We start from the raw sequence: 19,428 nt of genomic DNA on the forward strand, positions 1-19,428 counted from the left end.
TCTTAATAAGTCATCCTGCCTATTTACATAATGTAAATACATATTAGGAATATATAATATTATGGAAACTATTGGTATAATGATATAAATATACTATTTACCTAGCATTTCCACCTACTTTATAGTGTGATCATTTTCTTCTTTCTTAATAAGTCCTTCAAAAAACAAAATTTTATAACACCATAATATTTAGCTGTATAAATATACTAACTCTTATTTACCTGTTCCCTGTTGTGTAATACGTTTGTTTTCCAAGTTTGATGTTGTAAAAAATATGTTGATTAGCATACTTCTCCATAAATTGTGCTCTTGTTTTTGTATATAAAATTTTTCTTTTACATTTATTTATTTTTGAGAGACAGAGTGAGACAGAGCATGAGCAGGGGAGGGGCAGAGAGAGAAGGAGACACAGAATCTGAAGCAGCCTCAAGGCTCTCAGCACAGAGCCTGACACAGGGCTCAAACCCATGAACCGTGAGATCATGACCTGAGCCAAAGTTGGACACTCAACCGACTGAGCCACCCAGGCACCCCATCTTGCTTCTGTATTTTAAAATGAAGAAGCATTCTGGGGTGCCCGGGTGGCTCAGTCGGTTGAGTGTCCAACTCCTGGTTTCAGCTCAGGTCATGATCCCAGGGTTGTGGGATTGAGACCTGCATTGGGCTCTGCACTGAGCCTGCTTGAGATTCTCTTTCTCCCTATGCCTTTCCCCCTCTCCCCCTCCATAAAATAAAATCTAAAAATGTATAAAATGAAGAAGCATTCTGAACATTCCTATTGCTCTCAAGGATTTAGTGTTGCTTTGAAATACTTGCTGTTTTCCTCCCACCGAAAAATCAGGTGGTTTGGTTCTTGTTTAATAATCAATCATTTCTCACTCCTTGGAGACTAGCTTCCTGTTTTAACACAATAGAAATAGCTGGGTGATTCAGCTAAGAAAGGAGAGAAGTGCTTTTGTGTCACGCTAATGAGCCAACGGTGTTGTAAGTGGGACAAGGACAGTGATGGCGGGGTGCCTCAGAGAACACCGTCTCCCAAAACCAGCCAGATAAGCTTTGGTCTTTTCAGCCCACTGGTTGGCGTCAGCTACCCCAGCAACATCAAGCAGTGTATTTCAAAAAGCATTGCAGGTGGCTCAAACCTATCATATGGTCAGGAAGTTGATAATAAATAACTCAGGCAGTCCTTGGAACCCCAAGCACCCCAGCCATCTCAGCTGGGAACATGGCGTTAATAGAAAGCTCGTGAGGGAGGTGAAAGAGTGAATGAATGACTTCTTGTGAAAGGTGGCATCTTCAGGATGTCAGTTGATCTGACTTTTTTTTTTTTTTTTTTTTTTAGCAAAGGTAAACCATTTGGTCTAGTTACAGCAAGTGCAAGGGCACTCTGGCCCATGGGCCATTTTAGACTTGCTTCCAGCCCAGCACTAAATAGCTATTAACCTTCTTTCATGAGCAAATATTTTCAAAGACCTTCTGTGGTTAGAGGCTCTGTGTTTGGTGTTGTAGGTGCAAAAATCAGTAAAACCCAGGGTGTTATCTATCCTAGAATTGCTTACAATCTCTTGGCAGGGAGACATATAAACAATTATGATAAAATATGATAAGAGAGATATGTGCATGATGCCATGGGACCTCTTGGAATAATTCTAAATGTTTAAGAATAAAGAGCCATCCAATTGCCAAAAAATGGTTTATCTTTTGGCTGCTAAAGATGGTTGCTCTTAAAAGACACTATCCTAGATATTAAAATAATAACAATTATGTTTTAAATATTATGTAGATAGTTCGAAGCACTGTCACAGATACAGAAGAAAATGTTGAGTCTGAGACTGGAAAGGACTTTAAGAAGTCACCTAGCACAGCCCCTCATTTTAGGGACCTCAGAGAGTGAATGACTCATCCAAAGTCCCACAATGACCTGATGGTAGAGATAGGACTATAATTCAGGTCCGATGTCTAGTGGTCCAGTGGTCTTTCTCTTACACAGCTGATAGTATTTTGTGCTGAGTCCCCCTGCCCTCTCTTTTTTTTTTTTTTTTTTTTAATTTTTTTTCAACGTTTTTTATTTATTTTGGGGACAGAGAGAGACAGAGCATGAACGGGGGAGGGGCAGAGAGAGAGAGGGAGACACAGAATCGGAAACAGGCTCCAGGCTCCGAGCCGTCAGCCCAGAGCCCGACGCGGGGCTCGAACTCACGGACCGCGAGATCGTGACCTGGCTGAAGTCGGACGCTTAACCGACTGCGCCACCCAGGCGCCCCAGCTCTTAGTACTCGTTATTGGCATGACCTACACAGTTAGGATAGGAATTTAAGGAAGAGGTGTTTGCAAAGCTAACTAACACATTGGACATCTCATTAGTATGCATCTGAGTCTGTTGACTTCCCTATGTCTTGTTCGTGTAAAATAGAATTACAGTAAGGTTCTCAAATAACATTTACTCAAGTTATACATTTATGTGCCTCATTTCCCCTTACATTTAAGCCAAATAGTTTCAGGAGTACCCTAGTCTAGCTCATGTATCGGGGTACTGGTCCTTCTGGTCCAGATTATCTGCCATTTTCTTCGGCCCTGACTCACTGGGGAGAATTTCCCATCAAGGCCACTTGTAACAGAAGACACAGCTGCTGCTGATTCCTGCCAAGGGGGCCAATAAGTGTTCCCAGCTTTCCAGGGGTGGGCATATGTTGTTGTTTTTTTTTTCTCTCGGGTAGATTCTTAGGGTGGAATCCCTGGGTTATTTTGTAAGAGCATGCTTAACATTTTAAGAAACTGCTAAACTGTTTTCCAAAGGAGCTGAACCATTTTTCATTCCTTGCAGCAACATATGAGGGTTCCAGTTCACCACATCCCCGCCAACCCTTGCTATTGTCTATCTGTTGATGGGAGCTGTTCTGTTGGGTGTGTGGTAAATCTCATTGCGGTGTTAGGTTTTTATTCAGGTCTTTCACAGCACTTAATATAGAAATATGCAGTTTGAATCTCCAGAACAGAATGCCATGTTTCCTAAACTTATTTGCTCTTAGAATTCTCTTTTTTTTCCCCTCTGAAATGAGCGTATTAAATGCCTAACTTTCTACAGCACACATTTTGGGAAGCGTTACATCACTTTATTATAATATTATTTTTAGCTTTGTTCTCTGTGATATTTAATTATGAACAAGTGTTTACCACACAGTGATGCTGAATCAAACAGCACAGACTCAGAGGTTTGTAGAATGTGAGAGGTGAGGGAAGAGGCTGACAAGGTTGGGGTTGGCGTGTTTTTGAGAGGCAGTGGTTTTCTTGAGAAACTAAATGTCACTTTGTTTTTATCTGCACTTGATTCCCCAGCCTGGCCCAGATGGACCCCACATCTCAAGCAGAGCTAGGCCGGGCTCAAGCTGAGATCCTGGCTCCATGTTAATTGTCAAGGCGCAGTCAGATAATGATCATAATGACAACAACGACAATGAAAATCAGATCAGATTTGTATCAATCACATCTGTGCCAGGCAGCATGCTAAGCCTTCTTCATGGATTTTCTCATGTGGGTATTTTTTATCACAATCATTTTACAGATAAGAAAATTGGGACACAGATGGTTAATAGCTTGCGCTCAGGTCAGAGGAAATGGTGGAGTCAGGACTTGAACCTGGCACCTTATGACTCCAGAGTTTGTGTTCTCGAACCACTCTGTTGCATATACCCCCCTCCCACCTCCCCCCGGCAAAGGCAGTTTGAAAGAAGTCAAAGATTTTTGTTGTTGTTTTAATTATACAGCAACCGGAGGATTCTGGAAAGATTTCCAGTCCAGAGTTTGCCCCCCTGGAGTCACCACTGTCCTGGTCACCTCGCTTTCTCCTTCTCAGCTGACAGGAAATGTACACTTGTTCTCCTGTGGGAGTCTCCTTGTGTCCTTCCTTCTCTTCCAGTCCCATGGCTACCAACTTTTTCTGGGCTTAATCTCACCTTTGGATTATTACCAACCACACACACACACACACACACACACACACACACACACACTTCTACTTAGTTTTGTCATCCCTAGGTTTTATCTTAAAAACTAGGCCACATATCCCCACCAGGGAGATCATTCTAGATCCCTGCTTTGTGTGATATGCTGCTGTGGTCACTTCAGCAACTGTCATGGCTCCCTTCGCTCAATGGAAAATTCCCAGTCCCTGAGCAGGGCATTCAGACCGACTGCTCTTTTCTTCCCCACTGTGTCTCCTGTAAGTTTTCCTTCATGCATCATCTGCTGTGGGCACGTGCTTCTTTGCTGCCCAGACAAGCTAAGCCAAGTTGTTCTCCATGACTTTGCTGATCCTTATTTCCCAGCCTGAAGTGCCTTCCTCTCAATTGCTGGCTTCTTTGAGTCCTTTCCTGCCCTTGGAAGTCCCCAGGATGCTATTTCAGCACATCCCAGCCGACAAGGACCCGTCCCTCTTCTGAACTCCTTGGGAGAGCCTACAATCATGATGTTTTTAGCATCAATCTTGTTTACTGTGAAATGAGTATAATAATAATCCTTGCCTCATTGGGTTGTTGTCCTGGTTAAAAGGCCTGAAGCACATGATACACTTAGCATAGCACCTGGGCACAAAGCCACGAGGCAAGTATTCAATAAATAAAAGATAATATTGTTAATAATTAAGATTGTCATTTTTATTACTGTATGATGCTTTGTGTTGTTTTATCTGACTCTTTCATGAGGAGCAGACCTCTTGAGAATGGGGCTCAGGTCAGGTCGGTATCTATCACAATGCCTCAAGCACCAAAGATCCTGGGGGATGTTTGTGGGGATAGGCACCCAAAGCCCAACCTGTTAGTCAGAAGCTTGATGTCACTCTTAGCTCTGCAGGCAACTCAGCCTGTGACCTTGAACTTGTATCTTTGGAGTCCAGTGTCTTCCACCTTGTACATCATCCTTAAGGCTCTTTGTGAACCTCAAATCCAATCCTTGATGCTGGTTCTCTGTGTTTATTTGGACACATTCTTTAATTTCCTTGAAGCCTTGGCTTTCATCCTACATGAAATGGAGAGAATAATCTTGCTTCACTGTTGGCTGTGAGAATAAATGAGGTATTGCTTTTCAGTGAATGGTTGTTCTTGTGGTTATTTATTATTGTTCTTCAGTTGATAAACGCTTGGCTTGTCAATGGTGTTGAATGTGTTAGTTTACTGGGGCTGCCATAACCAAGTTCAACAACTTGGGTGGCTTAAAGAAATTCACTGTCTTATGGGTCTGAAGGCTAGAAATCCACAATCAGGGTTGGTTCCTTCCAAGGCCAGTGAGGGAGACTGTTCCAGCCTTCTCTGTTAGCCTCAGGCATTCCTTGGCTTATGGATGGCATGCTCCCTGTGTCTTGACCTCATCTCTCTCTTCAGATGGGTCTCTGAGTCCACATTTCCCCTCTTTATAAGGTCACACCAGTCATACTGGATTAGAGCCCACCCCAATGACCTCATCTTGACTCAATTACTTCTATAAAGACCATATTTCCAAATAAGGTCACATTCTGAAGTACTGGGGTTTATGGCTTTGGTGCACCTTCTTGGGGGATCACGTTTCCGCCCATCGCACTGAAAGTGATTGATGGTTGTATTCTCTAGAAAATGCTTTGCTGGAAAAATAACTTGGCATTTCTCAATGGAAGAGAAAACAACCCACAACACCTGACAGGGATTCCTCCCTACTCTTCTGCACTAGTCACTCACAGCAGCTCATTTCCCTGGATCAGATGAGTGGAATCAGCTTTGACGAAGATCTGCGTCTTTCTGCAAAACACGAGTCCAGGACCTCTGCCCCTCGAGACAGTTCCCACGTGTACTTTTAGAATTGCAAATCTATCGTTTCTGGTTCATGACATTTTTGCAGAGCCCCCAGGATGGAAATAACACACAAGATCTCAGGCAGTTGGCATTCTTTCTCTGTTTTTTTTTTTTTTTTTTTTTTTTTATAGCACTTTGCAAAACTCTCATGCTGTAAACATGCGATTTATAGTCCTTCTGTGGTTCCTAAATGGATATAATAAAAACAGATTTAGAATATTATTCTGACATGGTTCAGGCCAGCATGGTCTAATACAAATTTATTTACTGGGGTGGGTGAAAAATCTGAAAAGATAAAGTGAGAATCAGTCCTTAGTAAATCTTTCTTGCTAACTCTCATGATCCTTTCTGAGAAGGCAGCCCACTGGTGGAGTCCTTGGGGTGTTTGTGGAAAATGCAGATTTTCAGGTACCACCCCCCATTTCGCAGGTTCAGAGTCTTTGGAGGAGGGGTCCTGGGATTTGCATTTCCAGTAAGTCCCTCAAGCCCCTGTCATTCTGGCTCACCCTTCGTTTGAGAACCCCTGGTCTCCGGCTTCGTCCAGAAGACATATGTTTTGTTTTTGAGTCAGATGAGTTCCAGAACTGGAGTCTGTCCAGGGCTGAAGGTGAGAAGAGCTGGGCAGGCAGGTGTGGGGCGGGGCACCCAGGGATGTGCCGTCAGCACGGTGAGGATGAGTGTGTGTAGTCCGTTGTGGGGTAGCATCTGCTGAGCTTGGTGAGAAAGGTCCACGTGGATTTCAGATGGGACAGGGAAGGTTGTAAAGGTTGAAGGCACATATACATGACAGCAGGTGGGTTGAGCTGGGGAGTGGGTTTCTGGCGGCCCCAATGAAGGAGTCTGGCAGCCAGAGAGAGTTGAAGTGGGGTCCTGTGTGTGGGAGGGGCCTTGCCTCCACCCCTGAGGGCTGCTCGATGAGAGGCTGGGGAGCCCCCCCACCCCAGGGAGCTGTGTGCAGATTAAGATTCCTGAACTTGAACCAGCCCCTCTGTGTGCTCTGGGAATCTGCATTCTAAAGCCCTCCGGGTGATCTAATGTGACACTCCCTCTGAATAGCATTTGGAAGGCACAGGGGCCATGGAAAGAACTGACCTTGGGAATCAGTGGGCCTGGCGTTGGGTCCTAGCTATTTGACCTTGACCTGGCTCCATCTGAGTCATAATTTCTTTATCTGTAAAACGAAAGTACAAATACTTTCTTCTTGTTTTGATTGTTGTGAGAGTTAGGGCTAAGGGATGTGACACATTAAAAAAAATTTTTTTTTAATGTTTATCTTTATTTTTGAGATGGAGAGAGACACAGCATGAACGGGGGACAGGCAGAGAGAGAGAGGGAGACACAGAATCGGTAGCAGGCTCCAGGCTCTGAGCTGTCAGCACAGAGCCTGACACGGGGCTCGAACTCATCAACTGCGAGATCATGACTTGAGCTGAAGTCGGCCGTTTAACTGACTGAGCCACCCAGGTGCCCCAGGGATGTGACACATTTAAGCACAGTTTCTGGCACACAGTAGACTTCATTAAGTGGTGACTCCAAACCTTGTGAGAACTGAGATTCAAGAATTGAATTGGTGCAGGGTGTGGTAGTCATGGGGCATAAGAATCAACAGGTGGCCCCAGGGATTTGACTCGGCTCTGACAATACAGTGTCCCGGTTTCTAGAATTGGGGCTACCAAAAAAAAAAAAAAGAGCAACAATAATGTCAGGGCCTCAATAGTGTTTACCATGCAGGTCTGATACTGTGCTAAGCATTTTATGAACAACCTTATGAGTTAGGTACTCTTGTTATCCCCATTTACAGATGAGAAACCTGAGACTCAGAAAGACGTGAGCATGGTCACACAGTCCTTATGTGTCAGACTCAAGCCCTCTGGCTCTGGGTCTTCAGCAGCTTTTCCTGCCTAGTTAAGTCAAGTCCAAGGTCAGAGTGGCCTTCAAACCACAGTGCTGAGTCTTTGGAGAAATGGTCCTGGATATTTGCCTTACCTTTCTAGATGTAAAATCATATGGCCGCTTCATAGCAAAGTTAGAAAAGCTGGCATTTTCCTAACAGAAGCTGGTATGTAAGAAACCTACCCTGTTGCCAAAGGTTTGACAAATTCTAACAGAAAATCTGTAGCACAAAATTGCCTTGTATTGAGAATCCTTTGCCTGCTTTCTATTTAGTTCTTGTGTTGAGTTGACACCCTTCACAGGTTCATCAACCCTTCAAAGGGCCTCTCTGACCCTCTGCTTTTTCTCCCCTTACTCTTTGTCTCACTGATTCAGTCCTTATTCATTCGATATGAATCTGAACGTCTAATCAAGATTTCCTCCACCTAACCCCTGAAGCACTGGCATTAGTAAATATATTCAATTCTGAGAGTATTTTGTGAGAATTTCTGCATTTTGTAACACTGCTCTCTCCCTTCTCTGCACTCCCAGGGCATAACCTTCAGTAGCAGAACAAATCAGGCCAGCCAGCACGCTGCCAAGTCCTGTGGGCTCCTTGTCAAGGAAAACAGCTGGCCCCATTTCTAATCAACATCTCCCCCACAAAAACACTGCTGGGTCACTGAAGGAGACTAGACTAGAATTTGAAACTTTCCAAAGACTCGCAATAGACATTGAGTGCAAAAGGATACTTACTTTGTCTTTGCCCGCATCTGCTCTATTTGGGAGACGAGAAGGAGAATCACCCAAGGAGTCACACGAACAGATTCTACATTGAGACCTCTACACATATAATGGGTGATGGTTATTGAAACAGCCCAAACCTCTACCAAGGAGTGAGAGATATAGCTCGAGAGGTGACCAGGCAGTCCCAGGACCAAGGAATGGATGACTACAAGTACCAGGACAGCTATGAGGGCCATGCCCCCAGTGATGGCTATTACCGTGGCAATGAGTCCAACCCAGAGGAGGATGCACAGAGTGATGTTACAGAGGGCCACGATGAGGAGGATGAGATCTATGAGGGGGAGTACCAGGGCATCCCTCACCCAGATGATGTCAAGGCCAAGCAGGCCAAGATGGCACCCTCCAGAGCCGATGGCCTTCGGGGCCAAGCTGACCTGATGGCTGAGAGGTTGGAAGACGAGGAGCAGTTGGCCCACCAGTATGAGAACATCATCGAGGAGTGTGGCCACGGGCGTTTCCAGTGGATCCTCTTTTTCGTCTTGGGTTTGGCTCTGATGGCCGATGGAGTGGAGGTGTTCGTGGTGAGTTTTGTCCTGCCCAGTGCAGAGAAGGACATGTGTCTGTCCAGTTCCAAAAAAGGAATGCTCGGTAAGTAAAATTTCCAAAGATCATTCTCTCTGTGGCATTAAATTATGAAGGGGAAAGAGCAGTAAAACTTGCATAGCACCTGTTACTATTAGACACCTTAAATCTATGACAATTCCCTTGCGATGCTATCACTTTACATCCATTTTGCCTTTAAGATATTTTTGTCTCAGAGAAAATTAATTGGCTCAAGTTTACCCAGCTGGTAAGTATTGGAGCTTGGATCCCTGCTTAGGTCTTCCTGAATCTCAACTTCTTGGTTCTTTTTCCAAATCTCATTGCCTTTTTGAGAGTCACAGTTCTCTCATCTTCGTATTAAAACCAACCATCTTCTACATTCAAATGACAAGTACATTTTGTGAGTGGTAGGCCAGAGGCCTCTTCCTCTCTGTCCTCTCTGTGTCCTTCTAGAATCCAATGGCACCTGCTCCTGGTTTCTCTTGTATGTAAGTGTTAGTGGGCTGACTGCCTGTGTGCCTTGGGGATGTACGCTGGGCTGAGCACACCCCCAGAGCCCCTGCAGGCCACTGGGAATCACACTGTGAAGCACAGATGAATTCTACAGGAGGCAAGACCAGCCTTGCAAATCAGTAATGAGACTAGCAACATCAGAACCAAGCATCAGATGTCAGAGCCTGAGACAGAGGATTTTGTGTAGAGAGAGGTTGGCACGAATGGCGTGGTGTAGAAGAGATTGATCATAATACAGACAAGGATTTGCCTCGATCATTAAATGTCTTGCAAAACATATCCATTCTCTAAACTTGAAGTCCGTATGATTGATTATTTAACGAACATACAGTTATTGTGAACTTGCTCTGAGTCATGTTCTTAACCCTCAAGAACTAAAAATCTATCTAGCAACTTAGCTCATTCATTCAACAAATATTTATTATGCATATACTGTGTGCCAGTCTCTGTGCTCAGCCCTTGGGGAGAAAATATTGAACCAGACAGACATAGTCCCTGCCTCTCAAAGAACTTACACACAGCAGGACAAACAGGCATTGTGTTAACGATGCGTTGACAGACAAACACAGAGGGTTATGTAATTACTGTAGAGACGAGTGCTGTGAAATGCCTCGTGTGGTTCTCTTCTCCGGTACTAGCTTTAAAGTAAGGGTTGGCAGACATGTTCTATAAAGATCCAGAGAGCAAATATTTTAAGCTTTGCAGGTACAGATAGTCTCTGTGACCACTACTCAACCTTGCCTTGGCAGCACAAAAGCAGCCATAGACAACACACAAACACATGGACATAACTGTGTCCCAATAAAACTTTATTTGCAAAAAAAGGCAAAGGGCCAGATGTAGCCTATGGGCTGTGTAGTTTGCCGGCCCTGATTCAAAGCCACTATTAATAAGATTGAGACATTAAAATAAAGAAAACATCTGCAATAAAGACTCATTTCTGGAAGCTTTTAAAGTTTGTTTTCTCCATTTCTGCTTAACTAAGGGACCACTGAAAATAATTAAATTGCGTCAGGGGTGATTGTTAGGGAACCCAAAGAGGCTGCGTATGTACAAGCAGAAGGAGTAACTTGAGGAACAAGAATATTACCCAAAGTTTTTATTTTTATTTATTAAAAAAAAATTTTTTTTAACGTTTTATTTATTTTTGAGACAGAGAGAGACAGAGCATGAACGGGGGAGGGTCAGAGAGAGAGGGAGACACAGAATCTGAAACAGGCTCCAGGCTCTGAGCTGTCAGCACAGAGCCTGATGTGGGGCTCGAACTCACAGACTGCAAGATCATGACCTGAGCTGAAGTCGGACGCTCAACCAACTGAACCACCCAGGCGCCCCTACCCAAAGTTTTTAAACACCAACAGAAGTTTAGTTGCTTTTTTTTATTTTTTATTAAAAAAATTTTTTTAATGTTTTATTTATTTTTGAATGAGACAGAGTGTGAGCGGGGGAGGGGCAGAGAGAGAGGGAGACACAGAATCTGAAGCAGGCTCCAGGCTCCGAGCTGTCAGCACAGAGCCCGACGTGGGGCTCGAACCCACGGACTGCGAGATCATGACCTGAGCTGAAGTCAGACGCTTCACTGACGGAGCCACCCAGGCGCCCCAGTTTAGTTGCTTTTTAAAATTCCTTTCTTTCTTTTTTTAATAAGGGCAAAAACCAAAACAGACCCCAAGCCTCCAGCCAAACCATACAGTCCCCAGTTGATCTAAACATATCCACAGCATTGATTTGTTTTGTGGTATTCTCAACAGAAAACCTGGGTCCCTGTCAGGCCAAATTGGCAATGTCAGTAATAATTTCATGTCCCCTTGGTCTCTCTGCCACCTTGGTGCCTGGCAGTCTCGTAACAGAGCTGTCACGGCTCCTGACAGCTCCCCGGACAAATGCTGGGAGTCGAGGGAACGTGGTCCTAATCTGGAGAGTTCATGTTTGTGCAATTTTGCTTTCAGTGTTTGCCAAGAAGGTGCTATGACTCAGCCCAAGAAGGGCAGGGAAGACTTCCCATGCACTCAGCGGACCCCCTTTGTGGGCAAGGAAATGGATCCGGGGAGGTGGATGACGGGAAGGTCTCCAGGGACCAGCATTTCCACATGCTGTTTCTTCTGACCTTCGTGGTCACCATGGTGGTTAGAGAGCAGTTTCATCCTGTTTGTACGCATCAGGAAACAGGCTTGGAGAGCCATATCCTAGGTTACACAGTAATCATTGCCGGAGCTGGGATTCCAACCCAGGTCTGTCTGGTTTCAAAGTCTACACTCGTTCTGCTACACCATACTGCCTTTCTCTCATACACGGTCTTGGGAAAAGAGGTTATGCTATGGGGCGGGTCTGCTTTCCATATCTTCAGGCACCTGGTAGGTTGCTTAGAGTACCATAGACTGCTTCCCACAGAGAGGCAGCATGGTGTGAGAAATGACGGTGTGGGCGCTGGAGTCTGGCCACTAGGGTTTGGCCACTGGTATGTCATTTATCAGCTAGTGACCTGGGGCAGGTCGTAAATTCTCCGAGTTTCCCGTATGTGGATGAGGGTGATAATACTTGGTGTGTGTGTATGTGAGGACTAAGTGACATAAAGCTGGTAAAGCAACCAGCTCTCCGTAAGTCCTGAACCACTGTTAGTTGTCGTTACTGTGTATCCTGACATTCTCCTTCCCAGCACTGGCCGCAGATTATAGTCGCAGTGATACAGGAGCAGCATGCACTCTGGAGTCAGGTGGCCTGGGTTTGAGTCTTAGTAGGATGATTTGGGGAAAGTTGCCTCACTTCTCTGAGCCTCGGTTTCCTTGTCTGCAAAATGGAGATTGACAATAGGATCTACTTTGTAGGGTTTTGTGACGATTCAGTGAGTTCGATGTATTTAACTTGCCTGAAACAGTGCTTGCACATAATAGGTGCTCAAGATATCTTAGTTGTTGTTGTTGTTGTTGTTGTTATACAGGTGTTATTCTTACTAAACTGATGGCTTGATAATGATGAACCACCCAAATTCAGGGCTACATCTTCTCAGGTGATGACATTGCATATTTTTTTTTCAGCCTAAATTATTTATCGCAGGCTTTTAAGATCAAGCTGCCCTCCCTTGGGTGGTGACAATGCCTCCTCATTTCTGTGCTAACCCAGTTCTAACTCTCTTTCCCTTTCCTCTGTGTGTGTGTGTGTGTGTGTGTGTGTGTGCGCGCACACGTGCGTGTGTTTGTATGTATTTAAGACTTAATTTTTTAAGAGCAGTTTTAGCTTCACAGCCAAACAGAGAGGAAGGTACAGAGATTTCCGGCATGTCTCTGCCCCTACATGTGCCTCGTCTCCTTCCATTACCAATATCACCCCACCAGACTGATACATTTTTTATAATTGTATAACCTACATTGACACATTGCTGTTACCCAAAGTTTGCACTTTACTTTTGATTGGTCAATTAAAATTGTACTTTACTTTTAATTGGGCTGACTCTTGGTGTTACACATTCAATGCAATGACATGTATCTATTATAATAGTATCATACACAGGTAGTTTCACTACCCTAAAAAATCCTCTGTGCTCTGTGCATTCAGCCTTTCCCTGACTCTGACCCCTGGAAACCACTGATTTTTTTTTTTTTTTCTGTTTTTGTAAGGTTTTGCCTTTTCCAGAATGTTATAATAGTTGGGTCGTACAGTATTTATGTAGCCTTTTCACACTGCCTTCTTTCACTTAGTAATTTGCATTTACATTTCTTGCAAGTCTTTTCATGGATTGATGGCTCATGTCTTTTTAGTGCTGAATAATATTCCATTGTCTGGATGCACCACAGTTTATCCGTTCACCTACTGAAGGACATCCTGGTTGATTCCAAGTTTTGGCAGCTACGATAAAGCTGCTATAAACATCTGTGTGCAGATTTTTATGTGGACATAAGGTTTCAACTCCTGTGGATAAACACCAAGGAGTGTGATTGCTGGATCACATAGTAAGAATACGTTTGGTTTCGTAAGAAATTGCCAGTCGTCCAAAGAGGCGGTACCACTTTGCATTCCCATCAGCAGTGAATGAGAGGTCCTGCCACTCTGCGTCCTCACCTGGGTTTGGTGTCGTTGGTGTCCTGGGTTTTGACCACTCTTACATGTGTATCTCCTTGATGTTTTCACCAGCATTTCCCTGATGACGTACCATGCAGAGCATCTTTTCCTATGTTTATTTAGCAAATATGTGTCTTCTTTTGTGAGTGTCTGTGAAGGTGTTTGGCCATTTTTAAATGAGGTGCTTCCTGATTGTTGAGTTTGAAGAGTTCTTTGTACATTTTGGCTAACGGTCCTTTTTCAGGATGTGTCTTTTGCAAATATTTTCTCCTAGTCTGTGACCTGTCTTCTCCTTTGGACTCTGCTTCTTTATAAAGAAACAGAAAGAAAGTGATGCCCCTAGACTTGACTCCTCCTTGATGTTCCAGGAAGAGAATTCAGTAAGAGAACATTTTTTACCCCAAAATTCAGACCGCAAGTCGTAGAGTATTTTGTTATTTTCTTCCTGGAATCAAATGAATCAGTTCAGAAAATAAGAGAAGTATCCTTAGGCCAGGTAACAAAAATATCTGGGTGTCCCTGTGCCTCTTTCCTGAGCTTTTAGAAAGAAGAAAGTTGAGCTTCTTCAAGTGTGGAGGTTTAGGGGGTCACTTATCCAGAACTGTCTTTCTTCGGGAAGAAAAAGTTTAGGAGAACATTGTCAGCGACGAAGGCCCTATCCTGCTAACTCTCAAGCAGATGGTCTCCTTCCAGACAAGGAGAATGCATTCATTTGTTAATTAAAATGTTCATTCAGTTGCCCCTAGGTGGCTTAGTCGGTTAAGCATCTGACTTTGGCTCAGGTCATGATCTCACGGTTCGTGAGTTTGAGCCCCACATCTGGCTCTGTGCTGACAGCTCAGAGCCTGGATCCTGCTTTGGATTCTGTGTCTCCCTCTCTCTGTGCCCCTCCCCCACTCACGCTCTCTTTCTCTCCCCAAAATAAATAAACATCTAAAAAATTTTTTAAAATGCTCATTCATTATTACTTTTATTTATTATTATTATTTTTTTAATATATGAAATTTACTGTCAAATTGGTTTCCATACAACACCCAGTGCTCATCCCAAAAGGTGCCCTCCTCAATACCCATCACCCACCCTGCCCTCCCTCCCACCCCCCATCAACCCTCAGTTTGTTCTCAGTTTTTAACAGTCTCTTATGCTTTGGCTCTCTCCCACTCTAACCTCTTTTTTTTTTTCCTTCCCCTCCCCCATGGGTTTCTGTTAAGTTTCTCAGGATCCACATAAGAGTGAAACCATATGGTATCTGTCTTTCTCTGTATGGCTTATTTCACTTAGCATCACACTCTCCAGTTCCATCCACGTTGCTACAAAAGGCCATATTTCATTTTTTCTCATTGCCACGTAGTATTCCATTGTGTATATAAACCACAATTTCTTTATCCATTCATCAGTTGATGGACATTTAGGCTCTTTCCATAATTTGGCTATTGTTGAGAGTGCTGCTATAAACATTGGGGTACAAGTGCCCCTATGCATCAGTACTCCTGTATCCCTTGGATAAATTCCTAGCAGTGCTATTGCTGGGTCATAGGGTAGGTCTATTTTTAGTTTTCTGAGGAACCTCCACACTGCTTTCCAGAGCGGCTGCACCAATTTGCATTCCCACCAACAGTGCAAGAGGGTTCCTGTTTCTCCACATCCTCTCCAGCATCTATAGTCTCCTGATTTGTTCATTTTGGCCACTCTGACTGGCGTGAGGTGATATCTGAGTGTGGTTTTGATTTGTATTTCCCTGATAAGGAGCGACGTTGAACATCTTTTCATGTGCCTGTTGGCCATCTGGATGTCTTCTTTAGAGAAGTGTCTATTCATGTTTTCTTCCCATTTCTTCACTGGGTTATTTGTTTTTCGGGTGTGGAGTTTGGTGAGCTCTTTATAGATTTTGGATACTAGCCCTTTGTCTGATATGTCCTTTGCAAATATCTTTTCCCATTCCGTTGGTTTCCTTTTAGTTTTGTTGGTTGTTTCCTTTGCTGTGCAGAAGCTTTTTATCTTCATAAGGTCCCAGTAATTCACTTTTGCTTTTAATTCCCTTGCCTTTGGGGATGTGCCGAGTAAGAGATTGCTACGGCTGAGGTCAGAGAGGTCTTTTCCTGCTTTCTCCTCTAAGGTTTTGATGGTTTCCTGTCTCACATTCAGGTCCTTTATCCATTTTGAGTTTATTTTTGTGAATGGTGTGAGAAAGTGGTCTAGTTTCAACCTTCTGCATGTTGCCGTCCAGTTCTCCCAGCACCATTTGTTAAAGAGACTGTCTTTTTTCCATTGGATGTTCTTTCCTGCTTTGTCAAAGATGAGTTGGCCATACGTTTGTGGGTCTAGTTCTGGGGTTTCTATTCTATTCCATTGGTCTATGTGTCTGTTTTTATGCCAATACCATGCTGTCTTGATGATTACAGCTTTGTAGTAGAGGCTAAAGTCTGGGATTGTGATGCCTCCTGCTTTGGTCTTCTTCTTCAAAATTACTTTGGCTATTCGGGGCCTTTTGTGGTTCCATATGAATTTTAGGATTGCTTGTTCTAGTTTCGAGAAGAATGCTGGTGCAATTTTGATTGGGATTGCATTGAATGTGTAGATAGCTTTGGGTAGTATTGACATTTTGACAATATTTATTCTTCCAATCCATGAGCAGGGAATGTCTTTCCATTTCTTTAAATCTTCTTCAATTACCTTCATAAGCTTTCTATAGTTTTCAGCATACAGATCTTTTACATCTTTGGTTAGATTTATTCCTAGGTATTTTATGCTTCTTGGTGCAGTTGTGAATGGGATCAGTTTCTTTATTTGTCTTTCTGTTGCTTCATTGTTAGTGTATAAGAATGCAACTGATTTCTGTACATTGATTTTGTATCCTGCAACTTTGCCGAATTCATGTATCAGTTCTAGCAGACTTTTGGTGGAGTCTATCGGATTTTCCATGTATAATACCATGTCATCTGCAAAAAGCGAAAGCTTGACTTCATCTTTGCCAATTTTGATGCCTTTGATTTCCTTTTGTTGTCTGATTGCTGATGCTAGAACTTCCAGCACTATGTTAAACAACAGCGGTGAGAGTGGGCATCCCTGTCGTGTTCCTGATCTCAGGGAAAAAGCTCTCAGTTTTTCCCCGTTGAGGATGATGTTAGCTGTGGGCTTTTCATAAATGGCTTTTATGATCTTTAAGTATGTTCCTTCTATCCCGACTTTCTCAAGGGTTTTTATTAAGAAAGGGTGCTGGATTTTGTCAAAGGCCTTTTCTGCATCGATTGACAGGATCATATGGTTCTTCTCTTTTTTTTTGTTAATGTGATGTATCACGTTGATCGATTTGCGAATGTTGAACCAGCCCTGCATCCCAGGAATGAATCCTACTTGATCATGGTGAATAATTCTTTTTATATGCCGTTGAATTCGATTTGCTAGTATCTTATTGAGAATTTTTGCATCCATATTCATCAGGGATATTGGCCTGTAGTTCTCTTTTTTTACTGGGTCTCTGTCTGGTTTAGGAATCAAAGTAATACTGGCTTCATAGAATGAGTCTGGAAGTTTTCCTTCCCTTTCTATTTCTTGGAATAGCTTGAGAAGGATAGGTATTATCTCTGCTTTAAACGTCTGGTAGAACTCCCCTGGGAAGCCATCTGGTCCTGGACTCTTATTTGTTGGGAGATTTTTGATAACCGATTCAATTTCTTCGCTGGTTATGGGTCTGTTCAAGCTTTCTATTTCCTCCTGATTGAGTTTCGGAAGAGTGTGGGTGTTTAGGAATTTGTCCATTTCTTCCAGGTTGTCCAGTTTGTTGGCATATAATTTTTCATAGTATTCCCTGATAATTGTTTGTATCTCTGAGGAATTGGTTGTAATAATTCCATTTTCATTCATGATTTTATCTATTTGGGTCATCTCCCTTTTCTTTTTGAGAAGCCTGGCTAGAGGTTTGTCAATTTTGTTTATTTTTTCAAAAAACCAACTCTTGGTTTTGTTGATCTGCTCTACAGTTTTTTTAGATTCTATATTGTTTATTTCTGCTCTGATCTTTATTATTTCTCTTCTTCTGCTGGGTTTAGGCTGCCTTTGCTGTTCTGCTTCTATTTCCTTTAGGTGTGCTGTTAGATGTTGTATTTGGGATTTTTCTTGTTTCTTGAGATAGGCCTGGATTGCAATGTATTTTCCTCTCAGGACTGCCTTCACTGCGTCCCAAAGCGTTTGGATTGTTGTATTTTCATTTTCGTTTGTTTCCATATATTTTTTAATTTCTTCTCTAATTGCCTGGTTGACCCACTCATTCTTTAGTAGGGTGTTCTTTAACCTCCATGCTTTTGGAGGTTTTCCAGACTTTTTCCTGTGGTTGATTTCAAGCTTCATAGCATTGTGGTCTGAAAGTATGCATGGTATAATTTCAATTCTTGTAAACTTATGAAGGGCTGTTTTGTGACCCAGTATATGATCTATCTTGGAGAATGTTCCATGTGCACTCGAGAAGAAAGTATATTCTGTTGCTTTGGGATGCAGAGTTCTAAATATATCTGTCAAGGCCATCTGATCCAATGTATCATTCAGGCCCTTGTTTCTTATTGACCGTGTGTCTAGATGATCTATCCATTTCTGTAAGTGGGGTGTTAAAGTCCCCTGCAATGACCACATTCTTATCAATAAGGTTGCTTATGTTTATGAGTAATTGTTTTATATATCTGGGGGCTCCGGTATTCGGCGCATAGACATTTATAATTGTTAGCTCTTCCTGATGGATAGACCCTGTAATTATTATATAATGCCCTTCTTCATCTCTTGTTACAGCCTTTAATTTAAAGTCTAGTTTGTCTGATATAAGTATGGCTACTCCAGCTTTCTTTTGGCTTCCAGTAGTATGATAAATAGTTCTCCATCCCCTCGCTCTCAATCTAAAGGTGTCCTCAGATCTAAAATGAGTCTCTTGTAGACAGCAAATAGATGGGTCTTGTTTTTTTATCCATTCTGATACCCTATGTCTTTTGGTTGGCGCATTTAATCCATTTACATTCAGTGTTATTATAGAAAGATATGGGTTTAGAGTCATTGTGATGTCTGTATGTTTTATGCTTGTAGTGATGTCTCTGGTACTTTGTCTCACAGGATCCCCCTTAGGATCTCTTGTAGGGCTGGTTTAGTGGTGACAAATTCCTTTAGTTTTTGTTTGTTTGGGAAGACCTTTATCTCTCCTTCTATTCTAAATGACAGACTTGCTGGATAAAGGATTCTCGGCTGCATATTTTTTCTGTTTAGCACACTGAAGATATCGTGCCAAGCCTTTCTGGCCTGCCAAGTTTCAAAGGAGAGATCAGTCACGAGTCTTATAGGTCTCCCTTTATATGTGAGGGCACGTTTATCCCTTGCTGCTTTCAGAATTTTCTCTTTATCCTTGTATTTTGCCAGTTTCACTATGATATGTCGTGCAGAAGATCGATTCAAGTTACGTCTGAAGGGAGTTCTCTGTGCCTCTTGGATTTCAATGCCTTTTTCCTTCCCCAGTTCAGGGAAGTCATTATTACTTTTAAAACTACTGGGGCACCTGGGTGGCTCAGTTGGTTAAGTGTCCAACTTCAGCTCAGGTCATGATTTCACGGTTCGTGAGTTCGAGCCCCACATCGGGCTCTGTGCTGACAGCTCAGAGCCTGGAGAGCCTGCTTCAGATTCTGTGTCTCCCTCTCTCTGTGCCCCTCCCCCACTCCCGCTCTGTCTTTGTCTCTCTCTCAAAAATAAACATTAAAAAAAATTAACAAACAAACAAAACTAGTGGATATTACCATATGCCTGATATGTCCTCTATTCGGTGGCCACACCAAGAGGGCAAGTCAAG

General features: G+C 43.0%; 1 protein-coding gene across 2 annotated transcripts in view; it reads left to right on the plus strand.

The window, feature by feature from the left end:
• Window positions 1-19,428, plus strand: part of SV2B (synaptic vesicle glycoprotein 2B) — a 194,243-nt gene that overhangs the window by 101,210 nt on the left and 73,605 nt on the right. For both annotated transcript variants that reach the window (XM_060617724.3, XM_060617727.3), the window contains exon 2: window positions 8,244-9,086. In XM_060617724.3, coding sequence (XP_060473707.2) covers window positions 8,636-9,086 — 451 coding nt within the window. In that variant the 5' untranslated portion in view covers window positions 8,244-8,635. The remainder of the gene's footprint in view (window positions 1-8,243; window positions 9,087-19,428) is intronic.

Source organism: Panthera onca, chromosome B3 (genome assembly GCF_046562875.1).
Source record: "Panthera onca isolate mPanOnc1 chromosome B3, mPanOnc1 haplotype 2, whole genome shotgun sequence".
NCBI lineage: Eukaryota > Metazoa > Chordata > Mammalia > Carnivora > Felidae > Panthera > Panthera onca.